We start from the raw sequence: 15,292 nt of genomic DNA, 5'->3' as shown, positions 1-15,292 counted from the left end.
GGATAGCAAACAGGTCAGGTAGACCAGCATGGGCAGATCACATGTAGACAAGGTTGGATTTTATTTTGTTATTTTATTTTATTGTTAAAAAAAAAAAAAAAAAAGTAGACTGGGCATGACGTCGTGGCTCACGCCTGTAATCCCAGCACTTTGGGAGGCCGAGGAGGGTGGATCACCTGAGGTCAGGAGTTTGAGACTAGCCTGGCCAATATGTTGAAACACCATGTCTACTAAGAATACAAAAAATTAGCCGGGTGTGGTGGTAGGTGCCTGTGATCCCATCTACTCGGGAAGCTGAGGCAGGAAAATCGCTTGAACTTGGGAGGTAGAGGTTGCAGTCAGCCGAGATCACACCCCTGCACTCCAACCTGGGCCACAAGAGTGAAACTCTGTCTCCAAAAATAAATAAATAAATAAAATATTCCTTTTTTTTTCTTTTTTTAAGAGATGGAGTCTTGCTTTGTCGCCCAGGCTGGAGTGCAGGGGCGTGATCTTGGCTCACTGCAAGCTCTGCCTGCTGGGTTTACGCCATTCTCCTGCCTCAGCCTCCAGAATAGCTGAGACTACAGGCGCCACCTGGCTAATTTTTTGTATTTTTAGTAGAGACGGGGTTTCACTGTGTTAGCCAGGATGGTCTCGATCTTCTGACCTCGTGATCCGCCAGCCTCGGCCTCCCAACATGCTGAGATTACAGGCATGAGCCACCGCGCCCTGCCAAAAAAAGATAAAATATTTCAAATATTTATATAGATTACATATTGAAATGTAGTGTTTTGGATATTTTAGGTTCAAAAGTAGATTGTTAAAATTAACTTGAGCTTTCTTTTTACTATTTTAATACGGCTGTCATAGAATTTGAATTTTGCATGTGGTTTGTATTATATTTCTGTCAGCAGTGCCAGTCTAAGGTATGTAATAGATGCAGAACTGATGACAAGACCAAGCCTGGAAGAGTGGATTTCTCTGTCTGGATTCCACTGAGGGCCAAAAGAGAAGTTTTCCAGCCACTGACAGCCTCTGAGAATTCTGTGGTGACTCATTCATTGGCTTTTCTCTTCTTTCCCAGGATCTCATAGATCAGAACATACTGGAGCCTGTAACCCGTGCACAGAGGGTGTGGATTACACCATTGCTTCCAACAATTTGCCTTCTTGCCTTCTATGTACAGTTTGTAAATCAGGTACAGAGTGTGTGGACCCCTTGCCCAGAGGTGGAGTGCGTAGTGATGAGGTGGGTGGGAGCTGTAGCTGATGTGAGTCGAGGAACCAAGTTCTAGCCCAACTTGGTCTTCATCATGCCCCGTTCCATGATGATGACTGGTTTAGACAGAGTTTCGCTCTTGTTGCCGAGGCTTGAGGGCAATGGCATGATCTTGGCTCACTGCAACCTCCACCTCCTGGGTTCAAGCAATTCTCCTACCTCAGCTTCCTGAGTAGCTGGGATTACAGGCATGCGCCACCACGCCTGGCTGATTTTGTTTGTTTGTTTGTTTGTTTTGAGACTATGTCTCGCTCTGTTGCCCAGGCTGGAGTGCAGTGGCACCATCAGGGCTCACTGCAAGCTCCGCCTCCTGAGTTCACGCCATTCTCCTGCCTCAAGCTCCTGAGTAGCTGGGACTACAGGCGTCCGCCACCACATCTGGCTAATTTTTTTTGTATTTCTAGTAGAGACAAGGTTTCACCGTGTTAGCCAGGATGGTCTTGATCTCCTGACCTCGTGATCCACCTGCCTCGGCCTCCCAAAGTGCTGGGATTACAGGTGTAAGCCACCGTGCCCGGCCAGTTTTTTTGTATTTTTAGTAGAGACAGGATTTCTCCATGTTGGCCAGGCTGGTCTCGAACTCCTGACCTCAGGTGATCCACCCACCTCAGCCTCCCATAGTGCTGTGATTAGAGGTGTGAGCCACTGTGCCCAGCCAAAATCTTTTCTATAATGCATGCCAACTGGCTGGGAGCTCTCCTGAACTATTGCCTGCAAGGGGGTGTGGGCATCATTACAGCACAGAGGAGGCCTGGCCCAGTGGACAGGGCTGGGTTCCAGTGGTGGCACGGGTCTGCTCCAGGAGCAGGCTGTTTCCTCCCGGGCTCTGTGCTCCTGGCAGGTGCTCGGCCTCACTCAGCCTTCAGGTTCTCAGGCCCCTCCCAATCAAGGCCGGGGCTTTTGGGAAGTCCCCCAAGGGCTCCTCTCCTTGCAGAGTCTCAGTTGATGCCCTTGCGCCTCCCTTGCTACTGACCTTGCCATCTCAACAATGCTTTTCCCCTAATCTGATGTAATAAATAATCGTGGTCCTTTTGTATTGGTCCTTATGTACAGGGTGGGTGTCCTGTATGAGTCCCGAGTATGCTGGTGCAGAAACCGGCCCTCAGAACTCCTTGGTGAACTGAGTTGAGCTGAGTGGGAGGGGATGGGGTGGTGAGGAAGGGTGGACTGACATGTGAGGGAAACACATTCCCAAAACCTTATGCTCTGTTGTCAGGTCAAACAAATAAAAGCTCCTGCACCACGACCAGAGACACTGTGTGTCAATGTGAAAAAGGAAGCTTCCAGGATGAAAACTCCCCTGAGATGTGCCGGAAGTGCAGCACAGGGTGAGACAGCAGCCAGGGGCTCCCGGCAGTTTTCAAGAACCTGAAAAGACCTGAGTCACCTCGTACCTCTGTCTCTCCCCTGACCCCATGAGGCATCCCTGAGCCTATGGGGCTTCCTGAGCCGGCGGTGGCCCCTCCTGGTCCGTCTGCCTGTCCCAACCCCTACCCCCTGCAGCAGCCCCTACCCACCCCTCCCCAGCACGAGTCCCTTTGGCCAGGCTGAATTGTTCACTGGGCATAGGAGGTGACTTTCTAGGTCCTTTGAAACTTTTCAAGGGATCTAGGAAATGTGATTTCCTTTTGAAATCAGAAGAAACACTTGATCCAGTGTGGCTTGTGTTTGTCCTTATTCCAAATTGGTTTAAAAAATGTAATTTTTCATATGTTTTATGCAGGCGGGGACCCATGAAGGAAAAAGTGCCCGTAGCCCACAAAAGTCGTAATAAGGCTGTGGGTGGAGCTCCCTTAAGTTCCCATGAGGACCTGAGCCCATCCCGCCGGCCTCACTCCTGGCCCCTGACTTCTCAATAAGTCCTTCTTTTTCCTATTTGGGTTTTAGGGGCAAAGAGTAACTTGCTCATCTCTGGCCCTCCACTGTTTGCTGTGATTGGGAGGAACCAGCAGCAGACAGGGTGGGGCGAGGGCTCCCTGGTACTGTGGGTTAACTGGAGGAAGGGGCTGAGCTTGTGGCCACAGGGGCTTGTGATCTTCCCCTGGAGTGTGGCTCCTCCTAGTGCAGCCTCCACTGCAGCCCAGGGAAGCTCCGCGTGTGCCCAGCACAGAAGGCTCCTGGAGCTGCAGCTCTGACCCCAGAGCAGGGAGCCCGAGGGGCTGAAGTGCGCATGCTCAGCCCCTTCCCCAGCCTCAAGAAGGGAGCATAGGGGGACCCTCTGCTGACACAAGGAGCCTGTCCTTCTCTGACGTCTTCTCAAGGACACTGGGCAGGGAGGGTGGCTCCACTTTTATCCCACCTGGCCAGCTTTCCATCAGGAGTCCCCGTCTCCGTCCCTGTGTATACCCAGGTGTCCCAGAGGGATGATCAAGGTCAGTGATTGTACGCCCTGGAGTGACATCAACTGCGGTGCATCAGCTGCCAGTTCCACTGGGAAAACCCCAGCGGCGGAGGACACAGTGCCCACCCGCCTGGGGACTCCTGCCCTTCGCGGTCTCATAGCTGTCATCGTTGCAGTCTTCATCATTCTGTTTGCGGCTGTGTTTGTTTACATCTTACGTCGGAAGAAACTCATTTCTTCAGTGAAAGGCATCTGCTCAGGTAGGTGCTGGCTGAGGGTGGGGGCGCTGGACACTGTCTGCCCTGCCCCCTCCCACTCCGTTCCCACAGACAGTAATCCCCATCCCTGCCCCTGGTCCAAGTGTCTCCAGCCTGGCTCCATCTTCCACCTTGCGATCGCCCCATCCCCACATCCCGTGTATCCCCCAGGACCCTGGTCTCATCGCTTTTCTCAGGGCTGGGGGGTCCCCTCATCTCCCAGCCAAGTCTAGGAGGGCAGGGCCAGTTCCTCCCACTTTCAGGCCCAGCCAGGCAGGGGGCAGTCGGCTCCTCAACTGGGTGACAAGGGTCAAGATGAGAAGTGGTTACGGGATTTATTCAGCCTTGTTCAGATCAGAACGTAGAGATTTTCCATGTGTTGGTTTTTACTCTAGTTGCCCTTCTCATCCCCCTTCCTCAGGGTGTCCCCGAATTGCAAGGCCCTATTGCTGTTTCCAGCCCCAGGGCTCCTTGTCTGGTGTCCCTGCCCCCAGCCTACCCCTGTGCCCCGCTGTCCTCTGGGAGGGAGGTGCTGTGTGGGCGCCTCCCCGCCTGCTAACAAGACTCCTCCTCTTCCAGGTGGTGGAGGGGACCCCGAACGTGTGCGCAGAGTGAGTTGGTTTCTCCAGAAACTGGGGGCTTCATGGGTTCAGGAACTGCTTCCCGTCCACTGCCGAGCCCGGGTGGGCACAATTCCTCGTCCTCTTAGCTGCCCTGACTCTGACGTGGCCTGGGGTATCTGGGCTGACTGTGGGGAACACATGGCCATTTTGAGCAGCACACAGACTGGTGGGCCGTGCTGCAGCCCCGTCCTTCCTGCAGGCTGGGTGACACCATCACTCCATAGCTGGCCCCGTGGGGATGGGGTGACCACCTGACCCACCTCCGCAGTGGGTCCTGGATGTGCTGAGCCTCAGCTGCCTGGGCTGACCTCATTGGAAGGGATTGGGGATGGCAGGTCCAGCTGCCAACTGGGGACCTTGAAGCTGAGCCCTGGGTGTGGACTTGAGTGGGCTGTTTGCCTTCCCAAGGTCTTTTTCTGGCGTTCACGTCCTTCACGAGTTCCTGGGACGGAGGACAATGCCCACAACGAGACCCTGAGTACCAGATTCTTGCAGCCCACCCAGGTCTCTGAGCAGGAAATCGAAAGTCAGGAGCCGGCAGAGCCAACAGGTGTGACTGTACAGTCGCCAGAGGAGCCACAGCGTCTGCTGGTGAGTTGAGGAGGGACTGTGCCATGCCTGGCCTGCTGCCTACACAGGACTTTGAGGACAGTCGGAGATGGCAGTGCCTCCGCTCTCCTGGCCCAAGGGGACATGAAGCCTTTGGGAGAAGGGACTGCAGGGGACGGAGCAGCTGCACTGAGGTGGTGACTGTGCCAGTCTGCAGGACATCTGCTTCTTATTCCCTGTCCCCAGAGCCTGGATCTCCACAGGCATACAGTGGGTGTCACGGGGTTCGTTGGTGACTGACTAAGGCTGCACAGTCTCCATTGTGTGCTCCTAACAGAACTCAGGGAGCCCCTGCTTGAAACAGCAGAAGTTTTAAATGTACTTCAAAATTCTCACTACACTGAACATACTTCATAGCAAATCTTTGTCCAGATTTCTGATCAAGTATGTAAGGAGGCTTCTGGGAGGAAGTAGGATTTCTGCATAGAAGTGCTTTTATATTACACAAACACACATCCAGTTATTCACTTGGATTCACCAGTTTTGATGTGACATTGAATAGGTGTCAAATCTTTTTTTTTTTTAAGCTTTGAAAGTTCTTTCCTTCAAGATAAGATGATCCTATCTAATTTCCTACGGACTTTTAAAGAACGATTTGGTTTGTAGCATTCACCAGTGGAATGTAGGTGCCATTTCTTTTGCAATGCTGTGTGAAGGGAGGAACTCTCTGAATTATTCTGAGTCATTGTCTCCTTCCTCCTCGCCTGTTTAAGAAGTGATTCTCCTATTCTCTGCTTTTGGCTCCTCTTTGACCACTTGTCAAATACTTAATCTGGACAAGGATCACTTTCTACCCATTTTCTTCCTTTCCTATAACTATACCCCATGTTTTTTTTTTTTAATGAAGTATAAAAAGGGAAGAAAACAAACAAAAAATGTCAGCAATTACTCCATGCTGCTGAATCACATTGCACCTTTGTTTTGTAATTTGTAGAGATCTGATCTTGCTATGTTGCCCAGGCTGGTCTCAAACTCCTGGCCTCAAGTCATCCTCTCACCTTGGCCTCCCAAAGTGGTGGGATTACAGGCATAAGCCACTGCACCTGACCGCGTTGCACATTTTTTGAAAGTGGTAAATGCAGAGCCACACATCTGCAATACTGTAGGAAGGTTCTCAGTCATAGTGGTAGTCCCCCAACACTTCCTCCAGCCCCTATCCCTTCTTAATTCAGGTAAATACAACAGAGAATTTCTTGTGATTCTTTGTGGAAATCTTTATGCATATGTCACGTATATTCATACAAGCATATGTACATTTTGTTTACATTACAGGGATTATGTTACATATAATACACTGCCAAAGGAAACTTGTTTTCATTTTTTCTTTTTCCTTTTCCAAATTTATTTTGATTCAGGGGGTACATATGCAAGTTGTTACCTGGTTACATTGTTTGATGCTGAAATTTGGGGTATGAATGATTTTATCCAGGTTGTGGGCATAGTATCCAACAGTTAGTTTTTCACCCCTTCCTCCTCTCCCTCCCTCCCCGCCCTGGTAGTCGCCAGTGTCTATTGTTGCCGACTTTACCTTTGTAAGTACCTGATGTTTAGCTCCCACTTATGAGTGAGAACATGCAGTATTTGGTTTTGCGTTCCTACGTTTAATCACTTAGGATGATGGCCTCCAGCTTCATCCATGTGGCTGTAAACAATATGATTTCATTCTTTTCTATGGCTGTGTAGTCTCCCATGGTGTATATATACCACATTTTCTTCATCCAATCCACTGTTGATGGGAACCTAGGTTGATTCCATGTCACTGCTATTATGGATAATGGTGTCTTTTGGTAGAATGATTTGTTTTCCTTTTTTTTTTTTTTTTTTTGAGATGGAGTCTCGCTCTGTCACCCAGGCTGGAGTGCAGTGGCATGATCTCAGCTCACTGCAAGCTCCGCCTCCCAGATTCACGCCATTCTCCTGCCTCAGCCTCCCGAGCAGCTGGGACGCCACACCCAGCTAATTTTTTGCATTTTTAGTAGAGATGGAGTTTCACTGTGTTAGCCAGGATGGTCTCAATCTCCTGACCTTCTGATCCACCCACCTCGGCCTCCCAAAGTGCTGGGATTACAGGTGTGAGCCACTGCACCCGGCTACACCCGGCTAATTTTTGTATTCTTTTTTTTTTTTTTTTTTTTTTGAGGCGGAGTCTCGCTCTGTGCCCGGGCCAGAGTACTGTGGCCGGATCTCAGCTCACTGCAAGCTCCGCCTCCTGGGTTCACGCCATTCTCCTGCCTCAGCCTCTCGAGTAGCTGGGACTACAGGCGCCCGCCACCTCGCCTGGCTAGTTTTTTTGTATTTTTTAGTAGAGACGGGGTTTCACCGTGTTAGCCAGGATGGTCTCGATCTCCTGACCTCGTGATCCGCCCGTCTCGGCCTCCCAAAGTGCTGGGATTACAGGCTTGAGCCACCGCGCCCGGCCTGTATTCTTTAGTAAAGACAGGGTTTCACTATGTTGGTCATGCTGGTCTTGAACTCCTGACATCATGATCCACCCGCCTCGCCTCCCAAAGTGTTGGGATTACAGGTGTGAGGCACAGTGCCCCGTGCTACTGATTTTTATACATTGATTTTGTATCCTGAAATTTTGTTGAAGTTGTTTATTAGTTCCAGGAGCCTTTTCGTGGAGTCTTCAGGGTTTTCAAGAATCATACCGTCCATGAAGAGTTTTGACTTCTTCATTTCATATCTGGATGCCTTTTCTTTCTTTCTCTTGCCTGAGTGCTCCGGCTAGGACTTCCAGTACTATGCTGTATGGAAGTGGTGAGCGTGAGCATCCTTGTCTTGCTCCAGTTCTCAAGGGGAATGCTTCCATCTTTTGCCCATTCAGTATGATGTTGGCTGTGGGTTTGTCATAGATGCTGTTACCATTTGTTCCAATGGGAACTTTCTGATGTTTTTTAATATCCAAAAGAGCAAACACCTCTTCCATACTTTTTCAAAATGTATTATTTTACCCAGACAAAATTCACAATTAAGAGATTTCCTCCATCCTTCCCTCCTGAAAAAACTCGGCATTTTTGTCAGTTCGCTTTAAAATTAAAAATTAATCTAGAAATACTGAATATTTTATAAATATTTTATAAAAATATAAATATACATATTTTATAAATATTCAGTATTTATATAAATATGTATTTATATAAACATTTATATATAAATATATGGATTTATATAATAAACATATAAATTTATATATAAATTATATGTAATATAAATATATATAATATATATTATATAATTTATATATAATAAATATATAAATTTATACAGATTTATATAAAATCTATACATAAATTTATATATAAATAGTGAATATAAAATATTCAGTATTTCTAGATTCAGTATATTCAGTATAATATTCAGCATAATATTTATTTATAAATTTATAAATAAATATTCAGTATCTCCTTATCAAAGGAGATAACATTTGGTGTCAAGTATTTTATTGTAATTGAGTTGTGATTTGTGTTTCTCTTCAAACAAATTATTCCTGTTTCTTATGGCTGTTTAGTACTTCGTATCCAGCATGAGTTGGATAGCCTTGTAATTCTGTTTGCTAATTTATTGCATCTGCTATGTTTTTAACATTCCTCCAAGCATACATTCCTATTTCAGTATTGTAGTTTCATTTTTAGGGATTTTAAATGACATTGAAAATAGTGATTATTATGTCTGCCCTCTTCCAAGAGTCTCGCCTTATTTTAATTTTCCATCTTGTTGCCTAGGCCAGACCTTTCAGAACCATGTTCAGCTGTGCTTAGGGAAGGCAGGTGTTTGGGTCCTGATTTGATTTCTGGAGAAGACCTCCAAAGTGTCACCCTTAGGAATGGCGTTCACTTTTGGTTTCATATAGAAATTCTCATAATCAAGAACGCAACCTACTATTCTAAAAGGTTTTGAAAAAAATCAGAATTGGTGTTTAATTTTACCAATTGTCTCTCCAGCGACCATGGAGACTGCTGTTTTATTTAATTACACTATTGATATGGTACAGTATTAATGATCAAAGGTCATTTACAGTCTTGGAATAAATCATTTTGTTAGGTTTTCCTGGGTGCTCTCATATATACTCTTCTGCCGAGACTTCCGCTGGTGAGAATTGTGTAAGGAAGTGATCATTTCCTGTGAGGGTGGGTGGGAGTTGATTAGATGGGGCAGAAGGGGACTTTCTGAGGTGGTGGCAATGTTCTATGTCTTGATCAGGGGATAATTACCCAGGCGTATACAGTAGTCAAACTTGGGCAGAACACTTACAAAGTGAGCATTTACTGCATGCCACTTACGTCTCAATGAGTCACCAGCACACAGAGCCCAAGAGCTATGCAGGACCAGAGGTTTGTCTCCATCTCCATGGAGACCCGAGATGGGAAGCCCTGCAGGTCTCTTGCTGGCTGGTGGTCGGGGTCAGTACTGGACTGCAGGACTCCTGACTCTGACCAGAGCATTCCCCACTGTGTGTTACAGGAACAGGCAGAGGCTGAAGGGTGTCAGAGGAGGACGCTGCCGGTTCCAGTGAATGACGCTGACCCCACTGAGAGTAAGTGTTTTGTGCCTTGAGACAGGGAATAGGGACAGTGTCCTAACTGCTGTCCCTATAGCTGAGAGGGCTCTTCTGGAGCATTCACTGCTGGAAGCAGGGGGTCCCATGTCGATCCTGTGCTGATTGTCCTTGGAGCATCGAGACCCTAAATCTCTTCTCTCTTCTCAGTCAACACCTCGCTGGATGCCTCGGCAGCACTGGAGGAAGGACATGCAAAGGAAACAATTCAGGACCACATGGTGGATTCCGAGAAGCTCTTTTATGAAGAAGATGGCGCAGGCTTTGCTACGTCCTCCCTGTGAAAGAATCTCTTCAGGGAACCAGAGCTTCCCTCGTTTACCTTTTCTTCTAGAAGGGGAAGCAGCCTGGAAGAGACAGTCTAGTACTTGACCCATGCCTCAACTAACTCTGCGATCCAATATGGTGCAGCTTACCAAAGATCCTAGAACTTTGTCAAGGCACTTGAAGTAATTTTTATGAAATACTGTGTGTGATAAGGAAACTCGGAAAATTTGTATAAGACTCTTGGCGGCATAGAGTTATACGATTGTGTATTAACGGTGGTTTTCGTCCAAGTGCGGTGGCTCATACCTGTAATCCCACCACTTTGGGAGGCTGAGGTTGGTGGATCGCTTGAGTTCAGGAGTTTGAGACCAGCCTGGTCAACACAGTGAAACTCCATCTCAATTTAAAAAGAAAAAAGGTGGTTTTAGGATGTCATTCTTTCCAGCTCATCATCATGAGACAAGTCTTTTTTTCTATTTCTTATATTGCAAGCTCCATCTCTACTGGTATGTGCATTTAATGTCATCTAACTACAGATGCCGCACAGCCACAATGGTTTACCTTGTAGTTTTTTAACTTTAGAATGGGATTATCTGGTTATTAGCTGTATTTTCAGTTTAGGATATTTCTGAGTTAATGATGAGATTATCAAGACATAGTCCTATGCTAAGTCATGAGCATATGGACTTATGAGGGTTCGACTTTGAGCTTTAAGATAGGATTATTGGGGCTTACCCCCACCTTAATTAGAGAAACATCTGTATTGCTTGTTACCGTATGCTGTATTATCTATTTTCCGATTTTTGTATAGTGATGTAAGTATGGAAAAACTTTAGGAAATGCACTTATTAGGCTGTTTACATGGGTTCCCTGGGGGTGCAAATCAGCAGTCAAAAATGACTAGAAATATAACTAGTGACGAAGGGAGAAATCCTCCCTCTGTGGGAGGCACTGACTGTGTTCCAGTTCTCCCTCCTATGCCCTGAGACTGGACACGGATTTGATGACTGGCAACTTCTCAGGGGCCAGCCTGTCTTACTTGATAATTTTAGAGGTATATAGCCGTATTTATTTATAACTAAATACTGATTTATTTTTATTTATAAGTAGACGTTTACATATGCCCAGGATTTTCAATAGCATGGTATCTATGGGAAGCCATGTGTCTGGTTTGTCCTGCTGGGACAGTCATGGAACTGCATCTTCCTATGTGTCCACAGCAGATGAGGACAGTGAGAACTAAGTTAGATCTGAGACTGTGAAGAGTTTCTCTTTCAAGCACCATTACCGTTGAATATTAGTGAATCTTGGGCCACCTTTAGACTCAGGGCAGAGCAGGTGTTTATCTTCCCCGGGATCTGCCATGGCATCAGGAGGGAAGAGTGGACAGTGCTTGGGAATGGTGTGAAATGTTTGCTGACTCAGGAGTGGATAGGCCCCTCTCCCTTCTAGTGGTCTGTGACCCTGAGTCCCTGGGCTGCATTTTAGGGTAGAGATTCCTGAGCTGCATTTTAGGGTACAGATTCCCTATTTGAGTCATTTGGCTTCTCTGTAAGCATCGGACTCATCTCAGTAATACCAATTCTTAAACAGTATGACAACGGGACCTCAAATGGCTGACACATTTGTCCTTGTGTCACATTCCATTATTTTATTTAAGAACCTCAGTAATCATTGTAGCCTCTTTCCAGCAAACCCTTCTCCACAGTACTCCAGTCGTGGTAGGATAAATTACAGATGTAGTTATTCTAGCGGTTTCAATCTTTTCCATCTCAAGGCATTGTGTGTTTTGTTCCGGGACTAGTTTGGCTGGGACAAAGTTAGAATTGCCTGAAGATCGCACCTTCAGAGTGTTGTGTCCGTGGAGTTTTAGGAGGGGGTGGCCTTTCTGGTCTTCGCACTTCCGTCCTCTCCCACTTCCATCTGGTGTCCCACGTGTTGTCCCCTGCACTTCTGAAAGGCACAGGGTGCTGCTGCCTCCTGGTCTTTGCCTTTGCTGGGCCTTCGGTGCAGGAGACTTGGCCTCAAAGCTCAGAGGGAGCCAGTCCGGACCCAGCTCCCTTGTCCCTTCATCAGAGGCCTTCCTTGAAGATGCATCTGGACCATCAGCCTTATCAGTGTTTAAGCTTATTCCTTTAAGCTTCCTGAGAACGTGAAGTTGTTGGGGTTTTGGGGGGTTGGATATTTGTTTAGGTTTTGCTTTATACCCAGGCCAAATAGCATGTAACACCTGGTTATGTATGAAATGCTCATATGTTTATGACCAAAATAAATGTGAAACCTCATGTAAAAAGAGGTGTGGTGTTCATTTGTTTCCATCCTCCCCTCCTCTTGTGACACAGCTCTGATTGACAGGAGGCCAGGGCTTCCTTCCTGCTGGGATTCTTACTTGTCCCTTCTCTGCCTTAAGGCTTGGCCCGCCTGGGGGTGGGGTGGGGGGCTGGGAGGCTGGAGGTGGGGAGGGGTCGAGGTTTCTGCCTATAACTCCTTAGATTTCTTGGGCACTGGAATTCGCACGCACCTCCTCCCTGTTTGTCTCCTGTCTGCCCCTCCCTCTGGAGAGAGGGACAGCAGCCCTTGCCTGCATCCCCATCAGTGGACCCAGGTTGCTCAGCCCTACAGGCACTTGGGAGACCCATTTCCCGCTCCCCTTACCCTGGAGAACCCGCTCTCCCTCTCACCCACAGCTCGGGAGGCCCAGGCATGCCCCCATGCTGTCTGCCTTCCCCAGAGGGGAGGTGGGGCTGCTCCGGGCTACTCACTTCTTCCCTCCTGCGCTGCCCATGGCCTCACTTGGAGCCCTGGGCTGGGTGAGCTGCATGGAGGCTGAGCAGCCTGTAGAGGGCAGCACACGCCGGAGCTTGCCTGCCAGCTGCTCTGGAGGCTGTGGAGGGGAGGCGGCCACAGCCCTGGAGACCTGGACCGGGACAACATGGCTTCCCCAGGGTTGGAGCTGCTTGTGTTGCCACCGCCTGCTCTCTCTCGAGGATTTAACCCCTGATCTCCAGGTCTTGGCGCCACGCAGCCGTGGCAGAAGTGGTCTTTGTTTCAAGTTTGCTCTATCCCAGACCTAACCAGGGTTTTCCTGGAGCTCACCCCAGGGCCAGTCCCTCTCAGCTAGAACAACTTTTTCAGGCGAGGCGACTCCTGAGCTCTGAGCCCACAGCCCCACTGCCTCCTGGCTCTGCCCCTCCTCCATGGGACTGCATCTTTGACACCTAAAAAGGATGTGGGCGGTGAAATTTGGGTCAGGGTTAGAAAACAGAAAGGGGCAGCGGGGCGCCGTGGCTCACGCCTGTAATCCCAGCACGTTGGGAGGCTTAGGCGGGCACATCACGAGGTCAGGAGATCGAGACCATCCTGGCTAACACGGTGAAACACCATCTCTACTAAAAATACAAAAAATTAGCCGGGCGTGATGGCAGGTGCCTGTAGTCCCAGCTACTCCGGAGGCTGAGGCAGGAGAATGGTGTGAACTCCGAAGGCGGAGCTTGCAGTGAGCCGGGATGGCGCCTCTGCACTCCAGCCTGGGAGACAGAGTGGGACTTCATCTAAAAAAAAAAAAGAAAAGAAACAGAAAGGGGCAATTTTGGCCCAGCTTTTACCCCATGGGGGGTGGGGGCCACATTCCTCCAGCCCCACCCCCCTCCTCTCTGGACCAACCCTGCTTTTCCTCCTGCTCCATTCTCCCTCTTCTTCTTCCCTTTATCTTACCCAGCAGTAAGTGTCACAGGGGAGAGACAGGTTTTCTGGGCCAGTGGCATGAAGACAGTGTGGTGATTCCTCAAGGATCTAGAACTAGAAATACCATTTGACCCAGCAATCCCATTACTGGGTATTTACCCAGTGGATTATAAATCAGGCTACTAGAAAGGCACATGCACACGTATGTTTACTGTGGCACTATTCACAATAGCAAAGACTTGGAACCAACCTAAATGTCCATCAATAATAGACTGGATAAAGAAAAAGTGGCACATATACACCATGGAATACTATGCAGCCAAAAAAAAAGGATGACTTCATGTCCTTTGCAGGGACATGGATGAAGCTGGAAACCATCATTCTCAGCAAACTATCACAAGGACAGAAAACCAAACACCGCATGTTCTCACTCAAATGTGGGAGTTGAACAATGAGAACACACGGACACAGGGAGGGGAACGTCACACATCGGGGCCTGTCGTGGGGTGGGGGTCGGGGGGAGGGATCGCATTAGGAGAAATACCTAATGTAAATAACGAGTTGATGGGTGCAGCAAACCAACATGGCACATGTATACATACGTAACAAACCTGCACATTGTCCACATGTACCCTAGAACTTAAAGTATAATAATAATAGTAATAAAAGATTTTTCCAAAACAGTTGTAGGTAAAGAAAAGCAGATTTATGGCCAGGTGCGGTGACTCATGCCTGTAATCCCTGCACTTTGGACGGCCAAGGCGGGTGGATTACCTGAGGTCAGGAGTTCAAGAAGAGCCTGGCCAACATGGTGAAACCCTGTCTCTACTAAAAAATACAAAAATCAGCCGAGCTTGTTGGTGCATGCCTGTAATCCCAGCTACTCGGGAGGCTGAGACAGGAGACTTGCTTGAACCCTGGAGGTGGAAGTTGCAGTGAACCGAGATCGCACCATTGCACTCTAGCCTGGGCGGCAAGAGTGAAGCTCCATCTCAAAATAAATAAATAAAGCAGATTTATTAGAGAAAGTAGGAAAACGTGTAGCAAGGAGGCAATGGGTAAGCCCGCAGAAGAGGAGCTGACTGCAAGGTGACGAAGGTTTGTTGGAGATTTTATAGGCTAGCGTTTATGCCAACTGTTGAAGAGGGCTTTGTGCAGTACTGATAAGCCAAGGTTGCAGTGAGCCAACCTGCAGGTGTCTGATGATAGTTGAGTGCGGGAAGATTGTGAGTTATTTGCACAGGAGGGCTCTGTGTCCTGGACCATGAAGAAAGGCAGACTTATGTAAATCATGAAAATCGGAGACAGGTTGAGGATGCAAGCCCATGATATAGCCACAGGAGCTTTTGATGACATGGCCCAAGGTGGTCAGAGCACAGTTTGGTTTTATACTTTGTTTTGGTTGTTGTTGTTATTGTTGTTTTTGGAGACAGAGTCTCGCTCTTGTTGCTGTGTTCACCTAGGAACGACAGTTTACAAACTAAGTAGCTCTTGGTCAGTCAGTAAACAGCTGTGTATAGGGAAGTGTCCAAGTGACCATAGAATCCAGCAGCTCCTCACCCAGTTCTAGAGTCAGTCTGAGAGGAACAGAGGCTCCCTGCTCATGAGTGTCTCCTCTTTGCCTTCCTCAGGCACCAGGATCCCATATAAACCGTTTCCATTTTGTAACAGAACTCTTCTGGGACTGCCCTCC

General features: G+C 48.0%; 1 protein-coding gene across 1 annotated transcript in view; it reads left to right on the top strand.

Annotated features, from left to right (window-relative positions):
• The window catches only part of TNFRSF10D (TNF receptor superfamily member 10d), a 28,406-nt gene extending 16,223 nt beyond the window's left edge, over positions 1-12,183 (top strand). Inside the window, exons 3-9 of the mRNA XM_023216724.2 lie at positions 1,067-1,180; positions 2,477-2,588; positions 3,611-3,861; positions 4,438-4,469; positions 4,890-5,072; positions 9,555-9,627; positions 9,799-12,183. Coding sequence (XP_023072492.1) covers positions 1,067-1,180; positions 2,477-2,588; positions 3,611-3,861; positions 4,438-4,469; positions 4,890-5,072; positions 9,555-9,627; positions 9,799-9,932 — 899 coding nt within the window. The 3' untranslated portion in view covers positions 9,933-12,183. The remainder of the gene's footprint in view (positions 1-1,066; positions 1,181-2,476; positions 2,589-3,610; positions 3,862-4,437; positions 4,470-4,889; positions 5,073-9,554; positions 9,628-9,798) is intronic.
• Positions 12,184-15,292: the final 3,109 nt, after the last annotated feature.

Source organism: Piliocolobus tephrosceles, chromosome 7 (genome assembly GCF_002776525.5).
Source record: "Piliocolobus tephrosceles isolate RC106 chromosome 7, ASM277652v3, whole genome shotgun sequence".
Taxonomy (NCBI): Eukaryota; Metazoa; Chordata; class Mammalia; order Primates; family Cercopithecidae; genus Piliocolobus; species Piliocolobus tephrosceles.
Note: the sequence above shows the minus strand (reverse complement) of the source record. Positions and strands in the feature narration are given on the sequence as shown.